Source organism: Gouania willdenowi, chromosome 3 (genome assembly GCF_900634775.1).
Source record: "Gouania willdenowi chromosome 3, fGouWil2.1, whole genome shotgun sequence".
In the NCBI taxonomy this organism is placed as follows: domain Eukaryota; kingdom Metazoa; phylum Chordata; class Actinopteri; order Blenniiformes; family Gobiesocidae; genus Gouania; species Gouania willdenowi.
In genome coordinates, this window is record NC_041046.1 from 44,940,406 (window position 1) to 44,954,454 (window position 14,049).

The window sequence follows — 14,049 nt, forward strand, 5'->3', positions numbered from 1 at the left end:
CTGACCATAAAGTAAATCGGTGGCCGTTAGTAGTTTGATGACAGTAAGACGTGTACTTTTTGCTAGGTTTATTCCTTTTATGAAGTCGTTAGCATTAGCGCTTAGTCCAGTCTTTTCGGTGAGTTAACTTAGCATAGTTAGCTTTAGTTGAGTTTCCAGTTCATAATCGTTGCTGCAGGTTCATCTGTCAACATGTTTGTAGAACTTTGGGTGGGTCTGGAGGAGGAACTTGGACTGGTTCACTTTGTTGGATGGGTGTCTGTTGTTAACCAAGTAGTGGTCCGTGATGTATCGTAGCATGGAAGCTACAGGTAGGCTGTGTGGGTGCGTGTGTGGCGGGAGCAGCTGTGGCAGCGTGCACCCGGAGCCCCAGTGAACAACGCTCCAGAGAATAATAAGTTGTTGACAAAAAACTAACAAGGTTTTTAGGGCCATTCTTGGATAAATTGAGGGACAAATGGCCCTCGCTAATTTCTGACACTGCACACACTTACGTCATCAATGGGAATTTATAGTTTCTGTTGTGGGATGACATATTCTTACCAGTGGAAATGTTTTTGACAATACATATATTGTAAATGATAACATATCGCACATTCTTATGGCTGACCATGTGTAACTAATGTTGCCCTTCGATGAAGGCCGTCAGTTAACCTTTGACTTTATGCATCTTTGTCCTAATAATCACTTCTAAAGCTCAGAGAAGTTAGTGCAGTAATTGGTGCTTTTCTGTTTCAAAGACGGCTGAAATATGGGACACGACATTCCCCCATGGGAACGCTTGCTTTTTTAGGCCTCGTCTGCTAGTGGCTGCCTCCTCACATCTGCTCTCTATTTGAAGTGTCTCATCTTTTTCTTCTTCTTCTTCTTTTATTGCAGATGGAGTCTCCCGTCTCCACGCCAGCTCCACCTCCCCTCCACCTCCTGTCCACAGGGGGCAACAGTGAGATAGCGTCGCCCTGTGAGCAGATAATGGTTCGCACACGGTCGGTGGCAGTGAACACGTCCGACGTGGCCCTCGCCACCGAACCAGAGTGTCTGGGGCCATGTGAGCCTGGCACCAGCGTCAACCTGGAGGGCATCGTGTGGCAGGAAACTGAAGACGGTGAGTTTGATGATGATGTAACAAGATGTTCCCAACTCTAAACTAATGAGAACTAGAAAAGACAGGAAGGAAAATCTGCTGCAATTGTTTTTAATATTTTTGTTCTGTTTCTGTAAATATGTGAATATCATAGTAGGGACGAAAGCAATCTGATCTGGTGTTTTCTTTCTCTTTTTATATAAAATCAGATCCCAACATGACATGAAAATGCCTCACATGCATGTTTTGGGGCATTTATATGTAAAACAGGTGATTAAATGTCATTATTCTGTGACTGAAAATGAATGCAGAGCTTCATCTGAAGTGGTTCAGATAATTAGGACTGGGTTCAAATGTGAAAAGACTCTGGTACAAAGACATCTTTAGCTGATTGTGTATCAGCTGAACTGGTGATCAGTTAATCTGGTGACACGTCGCAGCAGAAGCATTACACCAAGAATGTGGCTCTGTGATATTTCGTGTAAAACGTGAGGATGAATGGCTGGTTTGGCAGTAATTGAAGGTTTCACGAATAATGTTTTATGTGATCGGCCAAAAAATCTTGGTTGTGTAAAGTCTACTGTGCAAACACCCACATCCACTGTTACTGCTGCTGCTTTTAGGAGGAAGAGGAAGGTCTCCATCCTCCTCATCATCATTCCTAAAGCACAGTAAATGTAATTGAGTGCATCCACTTTTTTCTGATTTCTGCTCCATCCAGTCCTCCACTCTGCTTCCAAGTACACGGTGAGAGAGGTTAGTGGTGGGTGGGGGTGGGGGTGGGGGTGGGGGGCAAGGCTACTTCTGTTAGTGACACAAACGTGGCTCGGGGCCAAAACCAGTACTATGTTTGTTCTCCCTCGTTCTCTGCCTCCCAGTGATTGAGCCTCGCCTCCCCCCCTCTCTCTCTCTCTCTCTCTCTCTCTCTCTCTCTCTCCTTCTCTCTCTCTCTCTCTCTCTCTCTCTCTCTCTCTCTCTCTCTCTCTCTCTCTCTCTCTCTCTCTCTCTCTCTCTGAGCGATTCTTAACTGATGGATCGGGACCCAAAAGTGGGTTGCAGACCTGTACTTGGTGGGTCGTGGACAGCTGGTCAAAAATAAATAAACACTTAATATCTCTCATGTTAGGACTTGTCTTTTATTTTGTCAGGCATGCTGTAAAATGCATGTTGCACAGGAAAATACATAGATTTATGTTTTAAAAAACATTGTGTTTTCAACAGCTGTTTTTGAAAAATGTAATTTGCTTGGTTGAATTCTAAAAAAAATTCATTCTTGGCATCAGTAACATGTATACTTTGTCAAAGCAAGTGTGACATAGAACGATGTACACAAAAAGAATAAATATTCTGCAAAAGAATAAAATTTAATTAAAGAAATTCACTATACATATGTAGAACAAAATTTACAATGAAGTTATTAGTGTTATAAAAGGGCAAAGGTTATGTACAGGGTGCATGTTTTACATATATCCATATACACGTGTGTGTGTGTGTGTGTGTGTGTGTGTTTTTTTAATCCTCTCCCCCTTCGTTGTCACTCAAGATCAATAATGCGTTATCTCCCAAACTTGTCATGTCATTCAGCTTCACGTGGAAATGTTTCTTTATTAGTTTTTTGTATTAAACAGTATTCAGACACAGCAATTTTGGGTGAAATTCAAAGTCAGTGATTTGCTCTCACCATTTATTTGTAAGGGTGTAAATCACCAGTTTTATTGACAATACAATATTGATTCTTTGGACAATGGTTAAATATTTGCCAATATCACAAAGTCTGCCATGATTTTATTTCTGGGCCTGAAAATTAAATGAAAATTATTTAAAACACGTGTGTGTGTTTTACTGACGATGTTGCTCAATGGTTTGACTTCATTGAGGAGGTGATCTTCAACTAAATGAGTCAATTCTTAACCTCAGAGTCAGTTTCTACTATTTACAGTAATATTCATTCATTAGATCAAGGAATCGACTTATATACCTACGATCCAACTGCATCGATCTGTGCTCAGCAAGTTGGCCTTTCGGATTTGTTTCGGATCGAATCGTTCTAAATTAACCAATATCGTGCATGAATCAAATCGTGATACGAAATGAATTGTTGGTAAAATGAACCGCTTCACCCCTAATTTACAGCATTAGATCTCAGATAATTTCTTTCATATTCAAGTAAAATTAAAACTGTGACTAAAATATATTTGATAAAAATGGAATCATGAATCATGAAATCGGAATTGATACCCAGCTCTAGAGTCAGACATTTCAGAGTAAATCTACGTTGGATTGTTCTAGACTAGAGCAGTTCTCAATGTCTATAGTTCACAATCTGCTAAAAACAACTGTAGTCTTTTCTGTATGATAACGATAATAACTGCCAAAGTTCCACAGAGGAAGATACTCGTTTGTGTAGTTTGATGTAACCAGCAGCGTGTTGTGTTGTTTTTTTACCACAGAGAGAGACTAGAATGTCTCAATGAATGAGAACCAAAGGAGAGAATCAAAGAGTAACAGGCAGAATAGGAAGGAAAAGCAACAAACCGAGGCCCCAAAGACAAGCCAGAGCCCCCCACCCCCCACCCCCACCTCCCTGCATGACAAGTTTCATACAGAGCTGTTTAGGCATGCACAGTGAGCCTAGCCTGTGTGTGTGTGTGTGCGTTTCATTTAGCATGCCAACCAACAGCTGCTTCATCACCTCCGCCTCTCAGCCTTGTGGGAGTAAACCAACAACAGGCTTCAAGTAATTGTCTGTGCCTCACCCGACCCGCCGAGAAAAATAGAGACGAGGATGACGACGACGCGAGCAAAATGCGATGACAGAAGCTGAGCTCGGGTCAGCGCCGACACCAGAAAATAAAACATTTGATCTGGTGTAATGTTAGCACCTGTTGTAGCAGATGAATCTGGATAGTAACCAGATTTGAATAGTAACGCCTGTTTGTTCTGAGGATGCAAAGCTCATTGAACAAAACAACACTCTGCTGTTATTATGGTTTGTGTGGGAGTGAAGAAATGAGACGCAGTAGTGAGTGTGTAGTGCTGTCAATCTGAGGGTGAATGAGGCAAAGAAGAGTGGTGGTATTTTAAGGCCTCGCACTGACACAAATCCCCTCAGCGAGTACACGACTGTGGCAGCTCTCAGGGTTGTTTGGGCGCAGCGATGAGCCAACCCCTCCCAGGCCCAGCGTGCTGATACCTTCAAATGCCATCTCTAAAACGCTGGAGAAGTTTATTGCTCTTGAACGACAGCCCAGAACGCCTTGGCTCCTGCTCCAGGGCAGAGGGAAACAGAGGGGGCCCTTTGGCTAAACACTGCTGCTCCTGTGCCAGCATCGTGTTATACACACACACACACACACACACACAGTAAACAGCAGGCTATTCCCAAAGCAGGTCCCACAGCCTCTTAAGCTGCCCTAATAGATACATAACACAGGCTGTTTGTGATAAATGTTTGTCTCATTGATTATTAAAACATCATTGTGAGTGTAAACAACACTTTTTCATCTACATAGAAAAATGGTCAGTGTGAAACAGATATTCCATCTGAAACCTTAGAGAGATGTTTGTAGAGCCTCTGACTTTCCTTTTAAAAATCTCACCAATTACACTTTTCCGTTTCATCTCCTTTCCCTGTTTAGATGACTTTACTGACTATTAAACTTCCCAAATTCATACCAAACATGCTAAATAGGGTTAATAAAGTCAAATACTGTTAATAATTTTATATGCTTCAGGCGATATTATGTTGCAAGAGCTTTAAAATGTCTTTCGACCCTTAACCACTTGTTTTACTGTAAAAGTCCCTCAGAAATGTGTGTAATGGCCTCCAAACATTATTGAAATCTTTCATTACAATCGACAGGTGAATCACGGTAAGGTTTTGCACGTAACCCCACACAGCCGTGTGATTGGAGGAGTAATGCTTCTGCTGTGACATGTCACCAGGTATAATGATCACCAGCTAATAACATCTTTCCCTCTTTAGATGACTTTACTCACTAATAAACTTCTCAAAATCATACCAAACATGCTAAACAGGATTGTTAATAGTTTTAGATTTAGATACTTCAGATAACTTAAGAAAGCTGGGATGGTTACGCTGAAATCACACTGCGATTATGCCGCATGAGCAATGTTAGCCACACTACTCCTCAGCCTTTTGTTTAATGGGGAAAATCCCCCCTAGAAATGTTGATATGGTCCCCCAAACATTACCACCAACCAGAGAATATACACCATCACCTAAACCTGTCTCTGTACCAGAGGCTTTTCAGATTGGAACATCATAATAATCTGAACCAATACATTAAAAACACACTTCAGATGAAGATCTGCATTCACTTTCAGTCACAGGATAACGTGAGCACTAGACAAACCGTAACATGTACCATGGGATTTGGATCAAGATAAGTGAAATTGGATGTAATTGTCAGTCACCTATTTTCTGGGGATGTGTGATATTATCTTAAATTATGCAATTTCAGAAGCGTGAATTCCGCATCAGTTTTTTGTGATCCCAGAAACTCAAGAGTCTGTGTGTGTTTTCGCTTGTCCGTCTCTAACCATGTTAGGCAGTCGAGAAGGGGGACGTTGTTTGAAAAGTGAACTTGGCTCTGATGCTCACTGGCCAGCTACTCCTGCTTGCTCCTTTGGAGACCACCTGTCAGTGGCCTCATTGAAATGTTTTCACAAAAGCGAGCAGTGGCTGCTGGCCGTGAACTCTCTATAGAAACCATCCTTGAAATGAGAGCGAGCATTGTCGGGAGGCCTGTAGCTGTCTGCCGGGCCAACGGGCCAGAAGGAGACGGAGTTAAAAATCAATCGCACTAGACCAACCAGCAAACAGAGTAGCGTATTCAAAAGGGGATACTGCTGGGATACTGACGGCTCCTGTTCTTCAGAGTTAACAAGCTGTTCTTCACCCTCTTCAGTTTTTGCGACACCAGTGGAAATGGCCCAAAACGAACATCACCATGTTTAAAAAAATTCACCACTTTCCCTTCGTTCTCAGCTGAAACAACATGGCTTTAGATAACTGCGAGTTCCTTTATATTGTAGGAAGTTTTTCACACAATCTGTAAATACTTTTCTTTCACAAGATGATGCCTGGACAAACCCAAATATCTCTGGAAAAACACAGATTCCTCTTCTTATTGGCTAACAACTGCAGGTCTAGCATCAAAAAATGTAAATCATACGCCTGGCGGAGTCACAGCCTTTGCCAGGAGTTGTCATGAGATATCATGTTTGCAATTGGCATGTTCCTTTGGCAGACGTGTCTCCTAATCTCAGCACTATCTTCTTCGGAGACTAGAGGGGCTGTTTGAGCAGAGAACTCGAACATTTACCGTGAGAATGTGTACAATCACATGCCCATGTAACATTGGAAGGAATATCAAACACTGCTGTTTGCGATCCATTCTGGCTGGAGCAAACATTCTGCTGATTTTTTCTTGGAGGACAGAGAAGCTGCTGCATGCTGCTGATAATGCCGCGCTGTGTGCACAGCATAATAATGCCTCTCGCTGGTGTGAGAAAATTGACCTTCTCTCAGGTTGTTATTCTTGTGCGAGTGAGAGCTTTTACCTTCAATGAACCCGTGTGTGGCCTCAACTTCTCAGGAGGGTTTTTTACGCCAATGCTCTAAAGTCCAAAATAAAATAATCATCCCCACGGTGTTATGATCTGTTTTAGCAACTGGCTCCATCTATATCGAGGTCTGCACTTTTTATTGGCTGCTTTACAAGTCCAGACTTTCTGGAGTTGGTTTTATAACGTAGGCACTGATTATGATTGTAGGGCTAATTATACTAGATGACAGTTTAACTACAAAAACTGAACATGCTACACAAACTCAATTTAGAAACTTGAAAACCAGGAAAACAGTCTGTAAATCCAATCCAAACCTTTTTTTTTTTTTAATTTAAAATCAATTTAACATGGAAATACCTCGCATGCATGATTTAGAACAATATCACAGATGTAAATGCTATTTTCTCCTGGAAAATGGGGATTTTTCATTTCTAGCAAGTCTAAAGAACTGACAAATATGTCAAATTTTGCTCATAATCTTGCTGAAAATGTCAAGCTACGTAATCACAAAACTGTGCAGGATTTTGTGCATAGTGAAATGTAGGGATGTAACGATTAATCGTAAGGCAGTTAAAAATCGATTCATAGGTACCACGGTTCACATCGATGCTCTGAAAATTGAATCGCAGTACTTTTTTTAAACAGCAGAGGGCGCTATATATTAATCCTTCCAAAAGCGGACGTGACGGGCGGAATCTGCTACTGTTTTCTTTCTGGCCGCCATTTACTGTTAAACATGCTCATAAATGATTCTTTACTCCTTTAGCACCAAAAGAATATCTGTAATATTACGTGAATATCTGTAAAAGTCACGTTTTTCTATTAGCTCTGTCTGCTAGCATAGCTTTTCTTCTTCACTGGTGGAATAACTGCATGCCAACCGACTACTGGGTTACCAGCGCCCTCTGCTGGTCTAAACAAATATTTGACGTAAACACAGTAAAATGACTGTTTTTTTTTTTTCAAGTCCAATTGTTAAGGCACAAAATACATTTCCAGTTGCACTTTTAAAAAGAAAAAGAAGTATTATGCAGTTTTGAATTGTTTACTATAGAACCAGAATTTAAATTAATAGGTTCCTTCTTCATTTGTATTATTCCTTTATTTATTTCATTCAATATTTATTTTTAGTTAAATTGCATCATTTTGAATAGTTTATCAAGGGATTCCTTTGGCAATGAAAAATAAAAGGAAAATAGTATAGTATTTTCCCCCAAAAAATAAAGAAATATTTTTCAGTCATTTGTCAACATTCCCATTTTGTAAAATAAATCGTGAGAAAATCGTATTGTGAACCCAGAATCGTGAATCGTATCGGGAGTTGAGTGAATCGTTACATCCCTAGTGAAATGGCTTTGTGACACAGACTAAATTTTTAGGCCAGGTTACCGGACTCAAAACGCCCTCACTTTGTTCTTCTTGTTGTTAACACTAGTTAAAATCACTATTCCTCTGTTAATTGTGAACGGATCGGGCTGAAATTTGGTAGCTATGATCTATGGATGAGTACGCATCGACGCTTGAGTCCGATATTTGATTTGGTCAAAAGAAAAAAAAACAAAAGTTGATTACTCATTTGTTTGCAATTCACATATTACAACGGTTGGTGGTACTGAGTCATTGGCACATACCAATATATAAATCAGACCCATTACCTCGTACGTGTCATTTTGTTAGTTCTTATTAGATCAGAATACAGTTTGGTATGAATACTCTATGAATGAATATGACGAGATGCTCAGAGCCCTTTTTTGAAAGAGGGTACGGGGCCCACTCCCCATTTCCGGTAATTTCCAAATTTATGGGAACATAGTCGTGTGATATATCGTTTCAGTTCAACTTATTCTAATTTCTAATTTTATTGGAACATAGTCGGGCAATATATCATTAAAAAGGCAATTCAACGTAGATTATGATTTTAGATTGCACAATTTCATTTGTTTTACTCGGTGGAAATGAGTCAATTCACTGAATTCTCGGGATCGTGGTACGTGCTATTCAGCACAGAGACGTTCCGCGGTCCCGGCCTTAGTTGATCAGAACTTGTTTTAGACTATATCGTGCATTTCCATAGTATTTTTCCCATAAAACGGGTGGTTGGATGTTTGCTAGCTACAATAGCAATTGAATGTCTAATTTACTGTGTCGTAATCTCTCTTTTGGGTACACACAACGATTATGATCTTTAACAGACCCCACACAATCTATTCTTCTAAGCCAGAAATCTCACGTGATCAAACGCGATTTTACAAAAAATGAGGAACAAACATTGCAACAACCGGAAAACACAACACGAAACATGGAAGTGAACCTGCTTTCCTGTTTTTCAGTCACACAATTCTTGATTGGTTACATTTCATTCCACATTCATATGCTGTTTCCAAGTTTAGGTAATGAATTTAACTTCACTGAATCTTTCTCATTTAAGGTATGTATTATCCATTCAAGCGAGAAACCCAAATCCAGAACATAGCGTTGGATACACAACACAGTAATGTGTATGTATGAGGAGATTAGTTCTGTGGTTACTGCATCCCACTGCGTTTGCTCGTCTCCAGTGGCCCTCCCAGTTCCGTCCTGAATTACTGTCTGCACAGCTTTTTAGCCAAAGGTCAGCGGTACGACTTAGTCTCCTGACTCTGACATACAGTAAGTGCGACTGGTGAAAGCCTTGTGAATGTGAGCCGCTGGAAACCTACTCGAATGCTTAATTCGTCATGGTTACAGTTACAGCTCCTGGCAGCAGCCAGCTATCTTTTATCTCCTCTCCTTAATGAATTCTGACACTTTCTTTCTTGTTGTTTTCACTCCCTTGTCTTCATGGGACCCTAATGAGTGCTGCTTTCAAAGCAGAAAAACCCCAGGAATGGAGGGGAGAGGATCTGGCTTTCTGATTGTGTACATAGAGGTTTTCTATCAGCCGTTTCTCTTTTTAGACATGAAACCTTCACGCTGACAAGTAGCATCCAATGATTTTATGTTTAACTAGAGCAGCCGTATAACATTACAGCCCGTCATTACGCAGACGTGAGCTGCCAGTTGAAAAGATAACAGCTTCTTGACGAGGTCACTCAGTGAAAATGTCATTAACCCCAGTGAATTCCTGTTGAGTCATGGCGGAGCAGAGGTCAGCACTCGCAGATTTCACCAGCAGCACAGGACTTGCTATTGTGGCCCCACAACCCAATGAAACGTGTTAAGTAAGGAGGAGGGGAAGGACGTGGCAGTCACCCCATGTGGGAAGACGAGCTACTCCTTAGCAACCCCCCCCCGCCCACTCCTTCATTACCCCGTTGTTCACGTAATCTTACACAAGTGCGCGCTGGAGTTTGGCGCCTAAGTAGAGCCACCAATTGTTGTTCACCAGCATTGAAAAGAAAAGAGTGGTGAAATTACAGACCAATTCCTCTCATTAATACGGATCTCACTCAGCTGTCCTGAGTGACCTCATTAAGGCTGACACAAGTGTGTGTGTGTGTGTGGGGGGGGTTCTTCCTCTTCAGCCCAAGCGAAACAAATCCCCAGAGAGCTGCTTTTATTTTCTGAACTTTGACTCGCGCCTGTTTCTTCCTCTGAAACAAATCCAGTGACAGTGAAAGACTAGGGATCACAGCCCCCCCCCCCCTCCCCCCCCCACACACACACCAGTGTAAACAAATGATCACGGAACCAAGTGTCCTTCGCTTTCTGCTGGGGGGAAAATTTGTTTGCGTATTTTTGTCATGACTTTCTTTTTTTTTTTTTTTTTTTTTTAAAGATTTGACGTTGAAATCTTTTTTCCGACAGCTTGAGAATGTTTCTTTTGATAAAAGTACTACTGAAATGTTTTCAAACATTGACACTCATCCCTAATCTAATTCCAAACGCTTGAGCTTTCCGCCAAGAAACTATGAATTTCTATCCTCTCATCAGTTCTCCACTAGGCAGTCCATACCGTGGAAGATAAATTATATTCCAAATGTCAAACTAAAGCTTGAGCCAACAACATTATTTGACATGAATGTTTTTAGTAAAGCTTCAATTTGAACTACCAGCCTTGTTTTCTAATGGATGTGCAATCAATCTTTCTACAGAAAGCTTATTAATTTAGCATCAACGCACCGATGGCTTTTCAATACACCACCTTCCAAGAAAGCATGAGCTTACTTTTGAGAGCTAATGGGTAAGAGGAAGTTCTCAGCCTTACATGGCAATGATCAAAGGTAGAAAAATAACATGTCTATGATCAGATAAAGACAGGCTGTGTTGTAAATGCCACACTCCATACTGTACACTACAAACTCAATGAGTATATACTGTCTACTATATACTATAGTATGATTAGGATGATGAGCGTTCCCACTGAAGTATACTTACAAGTTTCCCATGATGCATTTGGAACCTATAGCGTTAAAAACCTGAAGCACATTGAGAATAAATATCTTCTCCACCTTTGAAAAAAAATGTCCTCGTATAGTTTACATCCAGGTATTTCTCACGTACTCAGTCTTTCCATACTATCTAATGTGAACACACTACGTATTAGTTTTGATGTCACGCTTCGTGTGAGTAGTACGTTAGTATGTGTAGTACGTTAGTGTGAGTAGTACGTTAGTGTGAGTAGTACGTTAGTGTGAGTAGTACGTTAGTGTGAGTAGTACGTTAGTGTGAGTAGTACGAGTTAGTGTGAGTAGTACGAGTTAGTGTGAGTAGTACGAGTTAGTGTGAGTAGTGCGTTAGTGTGAGTAGTGCGTTAGTGTGAGTAGTACGTTAGTGTGTGTAGTACGTTAGTGTGAGTAGTACGAGTTAGTGTGAGTAGTACGAGTTAGTGTGAGTAGTACGAGTTAGTGTGAGTAGTACGTTAGTATGCGTATTACGAGTTAGTGTGAGTAGTACGTTAGTGTGCGTTGTACGAGTTAGCGTGAGTAGTACGTTAGTGTGAGTAGTACGAGTTAGTGTGAGTAGTACGAGTTAGTGTGAGTAGTACGAGTTAGTGAGAGTAGTACGTTAGTGTGAGTAGTACGAGTTAGTGAGAGTAGTACGAGTTAGTGAGAGTAGTACGTTAGTGCGAGTAGTACGTTAGTATGCTTGGTACGTTAGTGTGAGTAGTACGTTAGTGTGAGTAGTACGTTAGTATGCGTAGTACGTTAGTGTGAGTAGTACGTTAGTGTGAGTAGTACGTTAGTGTGCGTAGTACGTTAGTGTGCGTAGTACGAGTTAGTGTGAGTAGTACGTTAGTGTGAGTAGTACGTTAGTGTGAGTAGTACGTTAGTGTGCGTAGTACGAGTTAGTGTGAGTAGTACGTTAGTGTGCGTAGTACGTTAGTGTGCGTAGTACGAGTTAGTGTGAGTAGTACGAGTTAGTGTGAGTAGTACGAGTTAGTGTGAGTTAGTGTGAGTAGTACGAGTTAGTGTGAGTAGTACGAGTTAGTGTGAGTAGTACGAGTTAGTGAGAGTAGTACGAGTTAGTGAGAGTAGTACGAGTTAGTGAGAGTAGTACGTTAGTGCGAGTAGTACGTTAGTATGCGTAGTACGTTAGTGCGAGTAGTACGTTAGTGCGAGTAGTACGTTAGTGCGAGTAGTACGTTAGTGCGAGTAGTACGTTAGTATGTGTAGTACGTTAGTATGTGTAGTACGTTAGTGTGAGTAGTACATTTGTATGACATTTACAACACAGCCAAAGTGTAGGCTTCATAAATCAATAAATCTGGAAGAAAAAAAAGATGTAAACGTTTTAAACTTCTGCTCAAAAGTCTGTGTTCATCTCCTCTGTAAACACTTGTCGGAAAAGTTTCATTATGGGATGTGGAGTCCTGTAGATGGATGCATAGAAGTGTTTTTACTTCATTCCTACTGTGATTTATTGTGTTTCTTCCTCAAACAAGGAAGACAGTGATTGGTTTGACTTTGGTTCTAGTTTGTTCCCTTTGGTATTACCTCACTCTGCAAGTCAGTCAAGTTTGTCCAGATTCAGATCTTTCCGTGTGTAAATCTAAAAATAATCATCCACTAACAGAAATGTGTTGGGAAGTCACTTTTGCAGAGTTTTTGGAGCAAACACAAGAAATCACAGTAAGAATGAAGTATAAACACTTCTACGCATTTGTCTACAGGACTTCATATCCCACAATGTCAATAAACCAAGTGTTTACAAGTAGAGATCAAAACAAACTTTGGAGCAACAATTTCAATGTTTTACTTCTTTTTTGAGCAGAGGGTCTTAGATTTATTGATCTATGAGGCAGACACTGGGTCCTTATCTGACAAAAAATCATTGTTTAAGTAAATAAGACAGTAGTGTACTAAAGTTCTGGTCTGCTTTAGTTATTCTATCTTTGTTTGTGGCAGACTTTAAATTCTACACTCTGATGTAACTTTCTTTGCGGCTTTGCCTGAAAACCTGCCACTAGACGCATGTCCTCATAACTTTGCCTGTCACAGTCACTTTGTAAACTCTACACATATTGCACGTTGACGTGTCGAAGACTAGAGACAGCCTGAGGCAAAAACAGCAAGTGTAGCACTTCTTTTTTTTTTTTTCAAAATCACTCATTGAGGTGAAGATGGATCCAAACTGCTTTGGATAACCTTGAGTTGTCCCACATTCTGTCGAGGGATGTTTATGATTGGCATTTAAAAAGTGACAGCTTTGAGATTACCCACAAGCTAAGGACCGTTCTGACAGCAGTGCAGACTTTCTGTGTGAAAGCCTAAAGAAAGTCATTCTTAGAAAAACACAGTAGGATGTATGAAGCTGGGTTTCTGTTCAAATAAAAACCAGCCATGAACCAGTTGGTAACAAAGAAGGATAACATGGGTTTGGCCTTAATAATGAACGTATCAATATACTAACTCAGCGTTTTTCAACCACTGTGGTGCAGACTTGTGTTCCGTGAGAGATCGTCAGGTGTGCCGTGGGAAATTATTCAATTTCATGATTTGGTTTTATATATATATATATATATAAATACAATATAAAATGATATAATGTGAAGAAAATACATTATATAAAACAAAATGAAATTTAAACAGAATAAAGTTAAATTGTAGTTTAAACTTAACTTTTATCCCTCCCTCCTGGATGCAAAATATGAAATATGATAAAACCATTTTTTGTTTGCTTTGTATTCAAGACACGTTGATAAGAATGACTGCTTATTGTTGCATTTTTATTTGAAAAAAAGAAATGTGAAAAATCATAATAGATTTTAATTCACATGATTACTATTAAAAACACTTATAAGAATGACTGCAGATTGTCAATTGGACTTTTTATTAGAAAGAAGAATTATTAAAGATCATAAGAAACTTTTTTCTTTGTGTTTATTTGATTCCTATTCAAGATACTTTGATACGAATGACTGTATATTGTTAATATAGACTAAATGGTTTCAT

General features: G+C 40.1%; 1 protein-coding gene across 2 annotated transcripts in view; it reads left to right on the forward strand.

Annotated features, from left to right (window-relative positions):
• Positions 1–14,049, forward strand: part of znf609b (zinc finger protein 609b) — a 133,029-nt gene that overhangs the window by 102,046 nt on the left and 16,934 nt on the right. For both annotated transcript variants that reach the window (XM_028435939.1, XM_028435947.1), the window contains exon 3: positions 880–1,105. In XM_028435939.1, the coding sequence (XP_028291740.1) occupies positions 880–1,105 (226 nt within the window). The remainder of the gene's footprint in view (positions 1–879; positions 1,106–14,049) is intronic.